Source organism: Sodiomyces alcalophilus (genome assembly GCF_042370955.1).
Source record: "Sodiomyces alcalophilus JCM 7366 unplaced genomic scaffold ACRALscaffold_1, whole genome shotgun sequence".
Lineage (NCBI taxonomy): Eukaryota > Fungi > Ascomycota > Sordariomycetes > Glomerellales > Plectosphaerellaceae > Sodiomyces > Sodiomyces alcalophilus.
The window spans coordinates 9886778-9902948 of record NW_027263532.1 but is presented as its reverse complement, the minus strand read 5'-3'; the positions used below and the strand labels follow the sequence as shown (position 1 = coordinate 9902948).

At 38.7% G+C, this 16171-nt stretch overlaps 1 protein-coding gene across 1 annotated transcript; it reads right to left on the bottom strand.

The window, feature by feature from the left end:
* Window positions 1–4279: 4279 nt before the first annotated feature.
* On the bottom strand, window positions 4280–5989 carry ACRALDRAFT_1059123 (uncharacterized protein). The gene is made up of 4 exons (XM_071015975.1): window positions 5421–5989; window positions 5231–5349; window positions 4858–5111; window positions 4280–4780 (listed from the first exon to the last, which is right to left on the bottom strand). Exons 1-4 carry the CDS (start codon window positions 5521–5523, stop codon window positions 4339–4341), a joined length of 918 nt encoding a protein of 305 aa, XP_070880261.1. The 5' UTR covers window positions 5524–5989; the 3' UTR covers window positions 4280–4338.
* Window positions 5990–16171: the final 10182 nt, after the last annotated feature.

Genomic DNA, 16171 nt, shown 5'->3' with positions numbered 1-16171 from the left:
GCGCTAATAGCCGGCTTAATTATATCTAAGAATCCTTTTAATAATTGTTTTCGCTTATCGACTGATAATAACTAAAGTCTTTAAGTAAAGCGTTCGTTTATAGTAATATAGTAGTTATAACCCGTATCTATAAAAGTATATATATATCTTTTATTTATTTATATTAATATTAAGGCTAAGTCGCTCCTAGCTAGGTATTTAAACGCCTCTTACTCCTGTTATAGAGCGGCTATCGGCTTTAACGCCTATTTTCGCGTTAAAGCTATTCTTTTTCCGACTCCTTATTATCTAAACTATCTAAGCTCGTAGTAATATCGCTATCGCCGGCCTAGACCTTTACTATATAGGCGCCCTTAGCCTTTAAGCCCTTATCCCGGGACTTATAGTTCGTATAGATATATCCCTTCTTCCTATATCCCTAGCACTCCCGGTTATTATAAGGTCGGTCTATAATCGTGTTAGGCCGGACCTAATTAATCCTGTTTATCGTAATGTCTCCGTTAGCGTTAGTCTCCCGGTTCCGGGTTCGATTCGGTATATAAATATTCCGGCTAGTTAGGCGTAGGCTATTTAGCTTCTAGGCGATACTCTAGACCTTAGTAACCTAGCTTAGATAATTATAAGGTAACTTCGCGGTAATTAAGGCGCTACGTAGCTTCTAGCTTAGGGCTCCCTTAAGGAAGGTGATCTTCGCTGAGTCTACTTACTCGCTACCACCTACTTAAGTGATCTATTCTGAAATTTCGGTAGGAACTACGCGAAGGTTTATTCCTCGCGCTATTTAAGGGAATATAGCGTGAAGGCCGCGTAAGGCTATTCGTTCTAGTCCTTATATATACGGTCTAGGTAGGTAAGGAATAATTCTAGGTCACGGGTACCTTCTAGCCCCCTAATAGCGTAAAAAGCTAACACCACTTACTAAGCACTCCTTTCTAGATATAAGTTAATATAATACTATATTTCGGCTTAGTTATTAAATAAGTATTTATCTAGTAGGAGCTTATCGTGTATTTACTACGACTAGGTAGTATACTCCGTTTACCTTCTACTAAACTTCGCGGGGTATAGTAGAGGCTTAGTATATAGCGGATATAGTTCTTAATATAGTTCCTATAGGACTTTGATTTAGGGAGGGGGAGTAAAGGTCGCCGGGGTAAGAGGGCCTGCTACTAACTCCATAGGTATATTCGTAGGGGCTCCCTCTAAGGGAGGCGCGAGGTTAAGAGTAGGTTACTACGGGGCCTAGGCGTTCGCGAGACTATTCGTAAGTTATTAGAGCAGCTCTTATTATTAAGCTATCTATTCTTATAAGGGACTAAGCGTCGTATTAATAGCTTTAGTGATCCTTCTATCCGTTTAGTTAGCTAGCTTAGCGGGGTTTATAGGACCGCCGCCGCCTAACAGCGTGTTCGTATCTAAGTCTATACTAATATAGTATATAGGGTTCGCTAAATTCTAGCTATATAAGCGGCTAGTTATAGGTTAATCGTACTAAGTAAGGCCGAATAATTATATTAGCTAGAATTAAGGAAAGGAAGGGAAAAGGTCTATAGAGAAGTGTAGGATTTACTAGGTTTATACGAATCCGCGGTAAGGGTAGCGCGAGGTCCGAGCGTTAGATCTACGTGCTAATTAGCGGTTCCGGCCTTATACCGGAACTACACTTTCGAGGGGTTAACCCGTGATAAGGGTTATATATAGGGCACTATTACGGCACTTATATTATAAGAATTAATTAAATTATAAGAGTTATTATTATTATTATAAGAAAAGAGGACTATCTCTCTATTAGTTCTATCAACTAGTTTCTATTACTAGGACGCTATAAACGATTTCGAATCCCATAGCCGGTTTTATAAAGTCGATAATAGACTTTAAGCTATATATATAGCTTTATACTATTAATAGGGATTAACTTATATATATAGTTATCTAAGGATCTAAATTATAAAAATAGATAATAGCTAAAGAAAAGGAGAAGAAAAGAATAATAATAAGAGGTAGGCGTTAAGAAGAATTCTTATAGGTAAGTTAAAAGCTGCCTATAAGTGCCTAGTCGCCTAACCTTTTATAGGACGTTAGCCTCGCTTATATATTATAACTTCCGTTTTTAAAAGCACCTTATATCTTTATATATTATAAGTTATAGTTATAGCCTACTGGTAAGTAAGGAGAGGTAATTATATAAGTTATTTAAGATTAGACGATAAGTTAGGAGTTTATAGTGGAATCCCTTAGAAGGTTTCTTAGTGGTAGTCTCTTTACTCTTAGAGGACCTTTATATTCATAGTATTAATCGCTAGCTAGATTTATCTTAGAATAAGGCTCTTTATTAAGGAACTTTATTCTCTATAATCACGTTTATTTATATAGTGTTTAAAAGGAACTCTTTATTATTATAAGCTTTATCCCCTTTTCTTTTATCTCTTACTTTTATCCCTTATTCTTTAATACTTACTTCGGGGGTGGTATTATTCTACAAGTGGATTAAGAGGAGGTTCCTAGATCAGGCGGAGTTCTTCGTGTAGAAGAGAGGCCGGGCTAAGGGAGTCGTTCTTTTTTATTACCTCTAGACCTCTATTACGCCTAAGGGCAGGAGTTAAAGAAAGAGGCAGGATATTCCGACTATACTATTTGGATTTTCCGACTATAGTTCTGATATAGGCCCACTTTCTTCCTATTTCGGAATAACAGACATAGCTACGGTCGTGAACCACTCTAACGCCTTTTGACCCCCTTTGACGCTTTAGATTAATTTAATCGCTTAGATTAATTAAAGGCAGTAACTGAAATGATTTTAACTGCTCGATTAAGAACAGCGATTCTATTTCGTATCTATTTACCACCAATTAGGGCGTCTTTACAGAATCCAGTTCCCCGTTACTTATCCTTATATATCCAGCCTACTCCTGCTGCTGCTCCTGTTATTATTATTATTATTACTGCTATAATTAACGGATAAGCGTTCGATTAAAGCCGATCGTAGAAGAAATAGCTCCGCGACCTCCGCTAGTAATAATAGCTCCACGACCTCTTCCAGGACCTCTTCCACGACCTCTTCCACGACCTCTTCCAGGACCTCTTCCACGACCTCTTCCACGACCTCTTCCACGACCTCTTCCACGACCTCTTCTACGGCCACGCCCACGGATATCGCCTTATTATTATTAGTATTATTGTTATTATTATTCTAAGGCAAGGAAATAGGTGGTAGAAGCGTAATCGCGTTATTAATTAAAGCAGATTAAGGTTGCGCGTGATAATGGCTTAAATGGGTTGAATTAGCGATCGTAACTTTATATATGTGTATAGGGTCTAGGACGTAAAAGTTAATTAGTCGAAAAAGTGGACCCACCGGAACTATAGTCGGAATATCCAAGTAGTATAGTCGGAATATCCTGCCTCTAAAGAAACGGGGGGTAATCTATAAAAGGTATAAAGAAGAGCTTATTAATATATATTATAAGGCTCTGGGTTTCCTACTAATACTAAGCATAAGAGCTTAAAGTCTTATTATATAAGCTATAGAGGCCTTTTATAAAGAGGTTGTAGAGGCTTACGTGCTAACTACCTAATAGTTATTCGTATTTAGAGAAGGCTTATCGTGTATTTATGTAACGGGCTGGCCCCCTAAGGGGGCTAAAGCGGCAGCTCTCGCTTCGGCCGTTTATACAAAAGCATAACCCCTCTGCCACGGAACCGGCAAAAGAGTACGCATTACTCTGACTGCCTGTCAGAGTAATAAGCTGCGTATATAAGGGAAGGGTGGATCCTGGTCTTGTACCGGATCTTAGTTATCGGGGTATAACCCGTAATAATTTAGAATACGAAAGCTAGCTTAGAGTATATAAAGGGGGTAATAGCCTTTATAGTAAGGCTACCTAGTTAAAGAAGGTCCCTTAGTTACTTAGAGAGGAGATTATATAACTAATATCTTCCTGTTAAGTGGCACTAGATGTCTATAAGTAAGGACCTCTATGCCTATATCTTCTTAAAAGCCCTTAACGAATAATCTTACTATAATACCCTATCCCTTAGTCTACTAGTAGGCCTCTTTTATAGTCTTATAATAGCTTCTATTACTCCTTACTTAAATCCTATAATATACGGGCAGAGTGTTTCCTAGCAGATTAGATCGTTTTATAAAGTTAATTAAATTAATAAATCTGCTACTAATTTTATATACGCTGCTTATACGATATATCCTGCCTCTATACTATAATGCTTTAGCCCCTCTTTTAGCTATATATTTAATATAGCAGACTAGTATCTTTTTATAGTCTATAATAAATAGAAGTCTCTTTTTGTATTATATTCGTGTTCGGATATAAACGCTAACTAAGACTGTCCCTTTACTTTAATAAGTGGCCCGCCTTGTCGTCTTAAAAAGTCTTCTGTTCGAACTCCCCGGAAATGTTCCGGATTCACGGCAGTTATTGACCTGCCAGTTCCTCGGTGCTGACGCATATACTCCCGCACAGGCGCCATAGCAGCATCTCGGCAAACCTCTTTAATATCGCTCCCAGACATGCCAGCCGTGACTTCGGCAATATAATCTAAATCGAAATGTTCTGGATCACATTTCGTGTTCTGCATGTTGAGCTGGAGAATCCGTCTTCGTTGAGTTTTGTTGGGTAACGCGATGGGAAACTTCTTGGGCATTCGCCTGAGAATTGCCTCGTCAATGTCGTGAATGCGGTTTGTCGCCCCGAGAACAACGATACGTGCTGGTAGACCTGAGACATTGGCAGATGTGAGTCCGTCCCATAGTGTCATAAACCTAGAACGGATAGGCGCCACACGGGTTATTACTCAGTCAAAATACAGACGGATAATGGGACAATATGGGCGTCGTACTCGGCTTTGACCATGCCGCTTGCCTCGTGCTCGCCACTCCTTCGAATGCCTAGGACAGCATCGATTTCATCGATGAAGATAATAGCTGGCTGCATCTTCCGAGCTAGGGAGAAGACAGCCCGAACAAGCTTGTTGGAGTCCCCATACCACTTCTCGGTTAGGGTGGAGATATGGAGGTTAATGAAGGACGCGCCGCTTTCGCGGGCAACCGCCTTGGCAAGCATTGTTTTTCCGCAGCCAGGAGGTCCGTAAAACTATCGTGGGAATGGTTAGATAATGCGGCTATACGAATAACACCAAGCGCAGGCCCATCGACTCGTTTGAGAGGTAGGCAGCGTCACGGAGAATGGGGCAAGATGGAGTGTGTGCTGACCAGGACGCCTGACGGGGCTGAGAGAAGGGGGCCAGCGTGTGAATATAAGTGAGGCATTGTCAGTGGATATATCACTGACTCCTTCACTTCCTCGATAATATCTTCTAAGCCGCCGATGTCTGCGACACTGCTTGTTAGTCCATGAGCGCAAGCAGACGTCCTGAAGACACATAATTCAATTTCGGCCTACCATCGAATCCGACTGGGATGTCTTCCGGTGCGACCATTTCCATCGCAATCAGACTTTCGTATTCATTAAGTGGCATATCGTCGACGGGGAAGCCTCGCGGCATGTTGTCGCCGGTGTCCAATGCTTCATCAGATATCGTGCCTGCCGCATCCTGTGTCCTTGATCTTAGTCGCCTCAAGTGTTGTCTAGCTCTTAACCTCGCTTGTTCGTGCTTATCCTTTTCGGGGTCAGTAGCTAGTGTCGTTTCCAAGGAGGAAAGAAAGCTCCGGCCTAAGTAAATGCCGGTGGCGACCTGTGAGAGTCAGTGTGATGAACGGAATGTGGCATAATATGAAGGTTTGACAGACAACCCCGGCAACGAAGAACGCATCGATAGCAAGGTCGCCAAATCCTTTTTTCCTATCACCCATGCCTGCTAAAGGTACTGTTTCTGTTTCGTTGAATTAAAGAGGTATTGCAGCGTGGCTCTAACGCTCGGGTAACGTTGTTCAGGCTGACTTCGTCATGTAAAAAAGCCGAGCTCTGTGTCGGAGGCCGTATTCCTATAATAGATTGACACATGTCAGGCATTTATCCCGGGTCGACTCAAAGTCTTCTAGGCTAGAATAATCAACTACAACGTATACACCCCAACCCCTGTTTAATTGTTCAAAGTGTACTTGCGGAGCTTAAAGAAACGAATAATATCACGATAATAAGCGGAGTAGGGTACAACTAGATACATTAAGAGCAGGGCTTTGTCTATATGAAATACAAGGGTTTAGATGTACTAAACCAGGGTAACTCAGTATCCTGTCTATCCACCGTATAGCTCCTTAACAAGCTGAAGTAACGGCGTCAATATTTCGATAGGTAGGAACTAACTAGCGTACGTTGTATACGTTATACGGCTGCTTTAAAGCGTAAGGCCAGCGTTATGGATAGGTAGTTATGTTGTATGTTGTATTCGTACCTGGTACGTTATAATTATTTGTGTATATTATACGTTTTTTATTGGATTATATAAGGGCTGGGTGACTGGGTGGCTGTTAGGGTAGATATGTTTCCCGAACCTTTAAAACCTTCCTATTTAGGAAGGTTTAGAATGTACCCTATTGTATAATTAAAGAGGTGTTATAGTGTATATACGGTATATTACGCAAACAATATACAAAGTATATACAGTGGGTCTTAGTAAGAAGGTGTATACTATAGGGCCGACTAAGTGTAAGCGGCTGGTTATAAGTTATTTATAGAGTAAGGCCGAATAATTAAATTATCTAAAGCTAAGGAGAAAAGGAGGAAAAGGAGAAATCTCTATAGGCACTTACGACCTAAATATAATATCGCGGCGACCCACTAGACGCGCGGTGTGATTAGTCGGAAGATCCCGTGCTCTACCGGATTATCTCCACGGGGTTAACCCGTAATATTACCCCCCTCCTCCCCTCGGTAAGCCGTTAATTTTCGGTATATTAGTAAAGCGTTATTATTTAATTAAATAACGTCTCTTTACCGATTAAATAACGACCTTTAGCAGCTCCTTTACCCTAAATAACCCTTTTATTTATTAAAGGGCTCTTAAGGCAGGCTTTCTTTATAGTTATAAGGTTAATTAACGTGTTATATAAGGATATTATTATTATTTATAAACGGGTTATAGGATCGTTCCTTCTATATAAGGAACCGATATATATACCTTCCCTGACCGTGTAACTTGCTTATTAATAATACTAACTTTACCGTTACCTCCGTTATTCTGTTTTTTCTTCCTCTTTTTAATAATATCCTTTACTATTAATAGTATATTTTTTATCGCCTATTACCCTTTTATATACTATTTTATCGTTCTAACCTATTATCTCTCTCTTTAGAAGATATTTAAGTTTTTAGGATTATCTCCGGCCCCTAAGGTACGTTTCCTTATTCTTCTTATAAGCTTCGCGCGACATTTACTAACTTATATATATAATATAAGGGGCTAATAATAATCATAATAATAATACCAGCGAGGAGGCACCTACTCCCGCCCTAGCTAGTAAGGAGATCACTACTCCTGCCTTAGCTATAGACCGCCGCGCCTAGCTAGCCCGAGCCGCTAAGGCTAAGGGTAAGCGTTCCGCGGGCGAAGCTTATATAGTGGTTAAGAGCCCCGCGAAGCGCGCTTATAGAATAAAATATCCTCCTAAAGGGACCCGTTTAGTCTTTTACTTCGCTTATATAAAGGTAATTACTAATAGCTAAGATAAGCGGCGCTATTATGACTAGTTAGGACCCGGAGCGAGGATACCTAATCCTAAGTGCTATAACTACTTAAAGGGCGGTTATAGGTACGTTCCTCCTCCGCCTAGGATAACTAGTCTATTAGTAACACTCTTAGAGGCAGCGAAGGTAGTTAATAATAACCCCTTTTATAGCCCTAAGGCGATAAAGGCGCTTATAGCGGCTTATTCGGCCTTTTAAAAGGCGTCCGGGGTTTCGAAAAAGACCTTTAGTATTTTATAAAAGGATAAGCCTATCTTAATACCCGTTAACTCGGGTACTAGTAAGCCTTACTTATCGGTATAAGCCACCGCCTCCCCCCCCGCGGGGACTCCTATATCGTGGTAGGTGGACCTGCACTTATCGCGGCGCCTTTTACCGTTATTATACCCGTTCCTAGTATAACGATTACCTTTACGGGGGTAGAAGGCCTACGCCGGCTTAACTAGTTCCTATAGGTAATCGAGAATATTATAGGGGTTATAGTTAAGGTAAAGGATATTAAGTCCTTTAAAGGAAAGAAGGCGGATAGGCAGGCTAAGGTCGCGGCGTTTATATTATCTCCTATTATCGCGGAAAGCGGTAATAGTCACGAGGATATTCGTAACGATATTAATCTTAATACCTAAACCCGGTAGCTAGGGGCAGGGCTTATCCGCCCCGATTTAATTAATATAAACGGTTTTATTATTATTCTAACCTTTATTTAATCCTTACCGCCTTTCCTATAACCCTTCTTCTTTTTATAACGTTCACGTAATCTATTATTAACTTTAATCGGGCTATACTTCTTTTTATAACGGTCCAGGGCGGTGAATTCTTATAGGGACTCTGTTAGTTCCTAAGATATCTAAGTATATCCTTTTTATTTTACTAACGCCTTTTTTACCACGCCTTTACCTACCTTCCTATTCCTAGCGTATAGGATTTCCTTTATTATCTATTCGTCTTCCTTTAAACCGTTACGAATCGGTCCGGGTTAAGGGTCCTATAAGATTTAACTAAGGAGCGGGTCTTCGCTTATATATCGTAGGAGGTCTATATAAAACCTCGGGTATATATTCGAAGGTATATTTAGTTCTATAATATACGGGTTAATAACCTTAGTAACCCTATACTTTTAGTATAGCTAATTTAATTTACACGATAATTATAGAGTAGAATAGTTCGCGAGTAAGAGCTATATAAGGTCGCCTTTACGGAGCTATTTAGTAGGGATATAACGCTTATTCGCTAACTCTTCCTATTATAGCTATATAGCTGCTATTAAGGCTTAGGCGAACTCCGTGACTTCTTAGAGGCGGCGGAGCAGGTTATATACTACGAACTCCTAAGCGTCGCTGCTTAGTTCTTCGTGAATCTAGATCGGGTCGACGTGGTATCCGTGTTCTAAAAAGAACGGACTTATCTTAGTAGTAAAGCTCTCCCGGTTATTTAATACTAGTTAGGCGGCGGGTAGTAACTTATCCTAATCGTCTTAGGCGTAGTAAATAAAGGCTTAGAGGTACGCCTATACTTCTTAATTCGCTTATTCGGTGGCTTTATCGGTCTAGGGGTAATAAGCCGTGCTTAATTATTATTCGATTCTAGCTAATTTATAGAAGTATCGCTAAAAACGACTTATCTAGTTAGAACCTTTATCGCTTATTATTAAATAAGGTATACCATGGAAATAAAAGTAATAATATAGGAACTATTCGGCGCACGCTTCCGCTTTTATAGAGTCTATCGCTTGAAGGGTAATAGCCTTTATAAGTCGATTAGTTATAACCTAAAGGTACCTACACTTTTTCTTTTTAGCGGGAGGCAGATCCGTTATAAAGTCTATTAATAAGTCGCTCCTTATTTATTTAGGAATTAGGAGCGGTTTTAGGAGTCCTTATTAAGCGTTCCTCCACGCATAGCTCTAGTTATAGACGTCGTAGTTATATATAAACCTATATACGTCTCGGTTTATTCCTGGCTAGAAGAAGCGTCTCGCTACGAGGGTAATTATATTATTTTATCCTGGATAGCCTCTAATCGTAGAGTCGTGTATAGATTAGATTACTCGTGTTTATAATATACTCCCTTCTTAAGCTCCCGGTACCTATAGGCGATCTCGGAATATTAATAGTCCTTAAGAGGTAGTCCTATATTCGGTAATCTAGGCTCGGAGACCTAATAAGGGAGGAAACTATCGATCGCCCTTAGATACGGCTTATATAGCTTAGCGATACTAATTATCTTTTTCTGCTATAGCGTCCTATAGCTATTATAATTTATTATCGGCTTCGAATACCTATAGGTATTCGCGAAGGAGGCGGATCTTTAGGGGGATTAAGATCTTTAGGATTAACTATATATATTATGCCTATTCTTATTTATCGGAGAAGTCTTTTAGTTTATCTTATTCCTTTCGCGAGAGAGTATTAATAGTATAGTTATTGGTACCCTTATAGTATTCTAGCACGAAGTCAAACTAGGCTAGCTCGCCGGCCTATCGGCTTTATCTTTTATTAAGTATCTTTTTTATTATAAAGTATTCTAAGGCCTTATAATCGGATAGGATCGTAAAGTAACTATAACTTAGGAGCTCTGCTCTTTAATACGTTATATAGCTTATAATCGCTAATATCTCTTTATCGTGGATAGGGTAGTTATACTCGGCTCCCGTAAATAGCCTTAAGTAGTAAGCGACTATATAACGACGTCCCTATTCGTTTTCTTACACTAATATACCTCCTAATACGAATCCCGAGTAATCGGTTTCCACGAAGGTCTTATTACTTAAGACCTATTATTATAGGATCGGTTCTTCCTAGAACCTCTTCTTAACTTCTTTAAAGGCCGCTTATTTATTAGGACCCTAGGAGAATACTCGATCCTTTTTTATTAGTCTTATTAGGGTGGCCGTGATATAAGCGAAGTTCTTTATAAATATACGGTAATAGTTTATAAAGCCTAAGAAGCTTCGGACTCCCTTTACTAAGGTCGGGGCTTCTTACTCTCGGATCGCCTTAAGCTTATCGGGGTTATACGAAACACCCTAACCGGCGGTGACTATAAACCCTAAGTACTTTATAGTCTTTATACTAAACTCGTACTTCGCCGGGTTAAGCGTTAACCCTGCGTCGCTTAGCGACTATAATACTATATTAACCTTCTTCTTATAATCGCGTAGGGATCTATTTAAGTAGATTAGGATATTATCGATATAAGCGGTAATAAAATCGTTAAGGTAACGCTATAGCGTTTTATTAAAATATTATTAGAAGGATGCGGGGGCGCCGCTAAGTCCGAAGGGGTATACTAACTATTCGAATAAGCCGAATCGGGTTCGGAATACTATCTTCGCTTTATAGCCGGCGGCTATTCGGATCTTATAGAATATAGTAACTATATCGAGTTTCGTGAACCACTTAGCTTATTCTAGGTTTCGGAGTGTCGTTATAATTAATAGGAGAGGGTAGTGGTCTTTTTATATAATCGCATTTAAAGCGCGGTAGTCGTAGTAGAATCGTAGCCTACTCCCCGGCTTCTTTATAAATAGAATAGGAGCTTTAGCGGCTAAACTACTAGCTTATATAAACCCCTTATTAATTATATTAGTAAGGGTCTTCCGTAGGACTAGCAGTTCTTCTCTGGATATATTATAAAGAGGGCCCTAGGGTAGTTCTGGCTCCTTATTATCGGGCCCTTATATAAGGTTCACTGTATGGTTTACCCCTAGTCGATAGGGGGGAAGGCGGTTCGCTTACGAATCGGAGAATAAGTTAGGAAATCGTTATAGGATCTCCTCCGGGATATACTTCCGGGGATCGACTAGTGACTTACCTTAGAGGGCCTTATTGATATCTTTAATACTAACTATATAGAGCGCTAGCTCCTTTTTTTTAAACCGTTCCTTCTTTTATAACCGTCGTATAATACCGGCGAATACCGACCCGGTTACTACTTAAGCTCTACGAATAGCTTTAATATTATCGGGCTTTTCTTCGCCCTAGAGTCGGATATTAATCCGAGCTACTCCGTGGTAAAGGCGACGCCTTTTTATATAATAGGTAATATCGTTATATTTTATCTAAGGTTTTCCTAGGAATATATCGTGATCTAATCCTAGTATTATATAGGCGAATAATCGTTATATATATCCACCGATCTTAAGATCGTATACGGTGATACCGGAACTCTTAGTAGACCCTATAGTATCGGAGAACCCCGAGAGGGGTCTTCTGGTCTTATCGATTAATAGGAGGCGGAGGGACTTTATAAGACGTTCGCTTATAATAGCGTAATAGTTATATTTAGTATCTATAAGAGCGGTAATTAACTTCTTATTTATCCGCGCTTATATAAGAGCTAAGTGACTATTTCGCGACTATAATATAAACTCCTTCTAATCCCTTTATTTCTTTATAGTGGACTCTAGTGCCCGTTTTTATATTAGAGCTATTCTTTTTCCGAGTCTTTATTATTATCTATAACTCCTATATGGGTTATCTTATTATCCGAAGTGGCTAAGACTTTAGCTACGCGGCTCTCCTTTAGATCTTTAGCGTCCTTCTTCTTTAAGCGGTATTTCCTAGTAAGGTGTCCCTTCTTTCCGTAGTTATAGCATTCTCTTATCTCTTTCCTCTTAGTCTATACTCGATTAACCCCTTTTATCTTTATATTACCGTCGTGATTATAGGCGTGGTTATTATTATTATTACTATTACGGGGTATTTAACTAAAACATGGCCTTATAGCGAGGGCTTTAAGTCTCTAAGCAATACTCTATACCTTTACTACCTAAGCATAGTCATTATTTAGGAGTTTTATAGTAATAAGAGCGGTATAGAGGCGACTATTAAGGGCTCCTTCTAGGAACGTGATCTTCGCCGTGTTATCTTATTAACCTCCGCCCGCGATAGCTAGCTATTATTCAAAGCCGGGCACGAAACTACCGAATACTTAGTCTTTATATTATTATAACGTTTATAGGGTATTAGCCGCGCAAGGTTATTTATTAATATCCTTATATATACGATTAAGGTAATTAAGGAAGTCTTTAGGGGTATAATAACCGTTAGTTCCGCCCGCCGCCTAGAAGGAGGCGATAACGCGGCGAGGGGCTTTATCTAGATAGGCGTTAATAAAGTACTACTTTTCGCGAGGGCTCTAGAAAAGGTATTAATCTAATAGGAGCTTCTCGCGTATTTCGGATAACTAGCTTATATACTCTAAGCGTTTTCTGTTAAACTTCTATAGTAGTGGGAGTGCTTTGGTTCGTGGGTTTATAGCGGGTGTCGGGTCGGACGTGTATATCGGGGTAGGCGTTTAGGAGCCTTATATAACCTCCTCTGATAGGGTAGTTAGGCGCGGCGTAGCTATATATTATTAGTTTTATATAGCTTATAATAGTTAATTAATAGCGTTCTATTATTCTTAGATCTGGGTGGTTAAGGTGGCGACCTAAGTCTATAAAGGGTTAATAATCTCCCGCCTTTACTCCGTAGCCTTAGGCGACTCGCCCGCTAGGCGTGACGGAGCGCCGGGAGGTGGATCGAACTAATAATCTATCTCTATAGGCGTAGCGTATAGGTTTCGCTAAGCTTTAGATATATAAGCGGCTGGTTATAAATTATTTATAGAGTAAGGCCGAATAATTAAATTATCTAAAGCTAAGGAGAAAAGGAGGAAAAGGAGAAATCTCTATAGGTATTTATAACCTAAATATAATATCGCGGCGACCTACTAGACGCGCGGTGTGATTAGTCGGAAGATTCGGTGCTCTACCGGATCATCTCCATGGGGTTAACCCATAACACTAAGGAATAGTAGTAGTATTCTTTTTCGTTATAATATCTCTTTAACTAAAGCCAAGGATGCCTAAAGCGGGAATCCTCCTTGATATTATAAGTAAATATAGTATTTATATCCTGTCTTATACCCTGGTAGTATACGGATTGTATAGTCTCTTTATATAATAATATAAACGTAGCTATAACTATTCGGCATTTATACCTAAGGTCCCCGAAAAGCCTAAAAAGTCTAATAGGTTATATTCGAAGAGCCACGTTATACACTGCTCCGAATACGGAGGTACTTCTAATAGATATACTATAGTGTTTTTACCTCTCTTTTATCTATATATTTAATATCGTAGACTCGTACTTATTTATAGTCTGTAATAAATATAAGTTATACTTTATATAATACTAGTAGTGTCCTAATAGTTATAAGCCAGGCGCTCTTGTAAAACGCCTCTCTTCCGGTCGATCTAGTAGTTCTAGACTCTAAGCCTCTCTCTTTCTAGTAGTTCTAGGCTCTAAGCCTCTCTCTTTTAAAGCCCTCATTTTAAAGCTCTTTTTAAGTCCCTGCTCTATTACGGATAGAGTGGTCTACTAGCCCGTCCGCCTACCTATTATCACTAACCCCTTTAACCTCCTCTTTTTCCTTCCCCTTCTTTTCTATCTAATTAACTACTAGCACGATAAGTTTAGTTATACTAACCTCCTCTAAGGACTAATATCACTGGTATCTATAGATGATAGAAGTCGCCCTTATAAGCGGCTGGTTATAGGTCAATCGCACTAAGTAAGGCCGAATAATTGTATTAGCTAGAATTAAGGAAGAGGAAAGGAAAGGTCTATAAAGGAGCGTAGGATTTGCTAATATAGAGGGGTAGATTAGAGACCCAGTGCTATATCGTTAGGATATCACGTTACGTTATAAGACACGCGTATCTTTTTCATTTATCTTATATTATATATATATATATATATATATAGCGACGCTACCCGGACACAGAGGATGCCTATTAGCCTATATAATTATTATCCTTTTATCCTTAAGTTTTGCTACGTTTAATATATTCACTTCGTTTAAGCTATATTACCCTGATTAGAGCAGTGCGCACCTCTAGGAATGTCTTTTAAAGGTCTCCTTATTATATATGGTATTTTAGTTATATACACCTCGTAGTCTTAATCACTCCTATTATCGAATATTTATCCGAGTTTATACTGCCTACGCTATTCTATATAATAACGGCTTCGCCTTTCTTTAATTAGTGCTTATTACAGGCAGATCAGTTTAGTGCCTAGGAGGTCCTAATCGTCTAATTAGGGTAACTAAGAGCACTTAAGGAGAGTTCCGGCCTACCTAAACGAACTATACGTTAATTACGTAAATAAGAAGGGAAGTATATAGGTAAAGGGCTAAGATTAAAGTAAATATTAAGATTATAATTAAGATTTTTAATAAATTAGGCTACGAGTAGTAGGCTGTACGCGCGGAAGAGAGGAAAAAAAAGCAAAAAGCTGTTGAATTCGTAGAACCGTAGGATTACTGCTTGTTAGGCTAGCTTGTAAAGAGCTGACTTCTGGGATTTCTTCCTGGATCCGGGGCTCGCAAAAGACCCTGGAAGATTGGGTGGCGATTGTTACGTCAACAGCCTATGCGACAGTTATAAGGTAAACGTCTAGGTATATAGCTATAACCATATACTGTTTATTTTAACTGAGATATTATACTTATAATTATTATAATTATTACTTATTATGAGTATAATATCTGTGAATGATTCGAGATAATCCAGTAGGATATATTAGTTATTATGAATAACTTTCGTATATATTAAGAATATAGTTGCTAGAATAGAAAAGAAGAAAGAGAGGAAGAGAGAGAGAGAAGAAGCAGATATATATAGACGAAGGAATAAAGAAGAGAAGGATACTGTATTATGCGGTAGACTTAATATAAGCTTCTTACCTTACGCAATAGTTTACTATTACGTGGTAGATTCCGTTGCGTTACGCAATAGACTTCTTCTCTTCTTATATTTCATATTTCTAACCTTATATATTAATAATGAAGCCATAAATGCTTTATTAATATTATTAATATATATAGATTAGTATGAAGATAGATATATCTTTATGCTCCTTATTCTTCTGCCTATAACTATATAATAGTTATTAATAATAGATATTAACAATATCAACACCGCCCCGTAAGCTAACTCTTATATAATAAGTGCAGCTTGGTCAGGTTATAGTTATGGTTATGTTATAGCGCAGTGATCCTAGTCTATCTAAGACTAGAATACATAGAGGAAAAATTAGAAAAACCTCCTCTTTTTAATTCAAGGGAAAATTTCAAAACCGTTGTTATTATTACAGTATGTTATAACTCAAAGGAAAATTCATAAAAACCTTTGATATCTAGGAAAACCCGAAGATAAGAAACCTAGTTATACCCCCTTATAAAGAACTAAGAATACTAAGTATTAAAACCTAGTATTTTAATTCTTTAATATTATCATAAGGCGGCAAATCATACTCAGCCAACGTATCGTCCTTATGACCTAGGTTTATATAACTGTAAAGAGTATTATAAGTATCTTTTGCTAAACCTCTAGTTATTATATCAGCTATATTAAATTTCGTATTTATATAAGCGATTATTATATTATTATTATATAACTATTGCCTATAGTAGTGATACTGCCTGTTAATATGCTTTACCCGTTTATGGAATTCAGG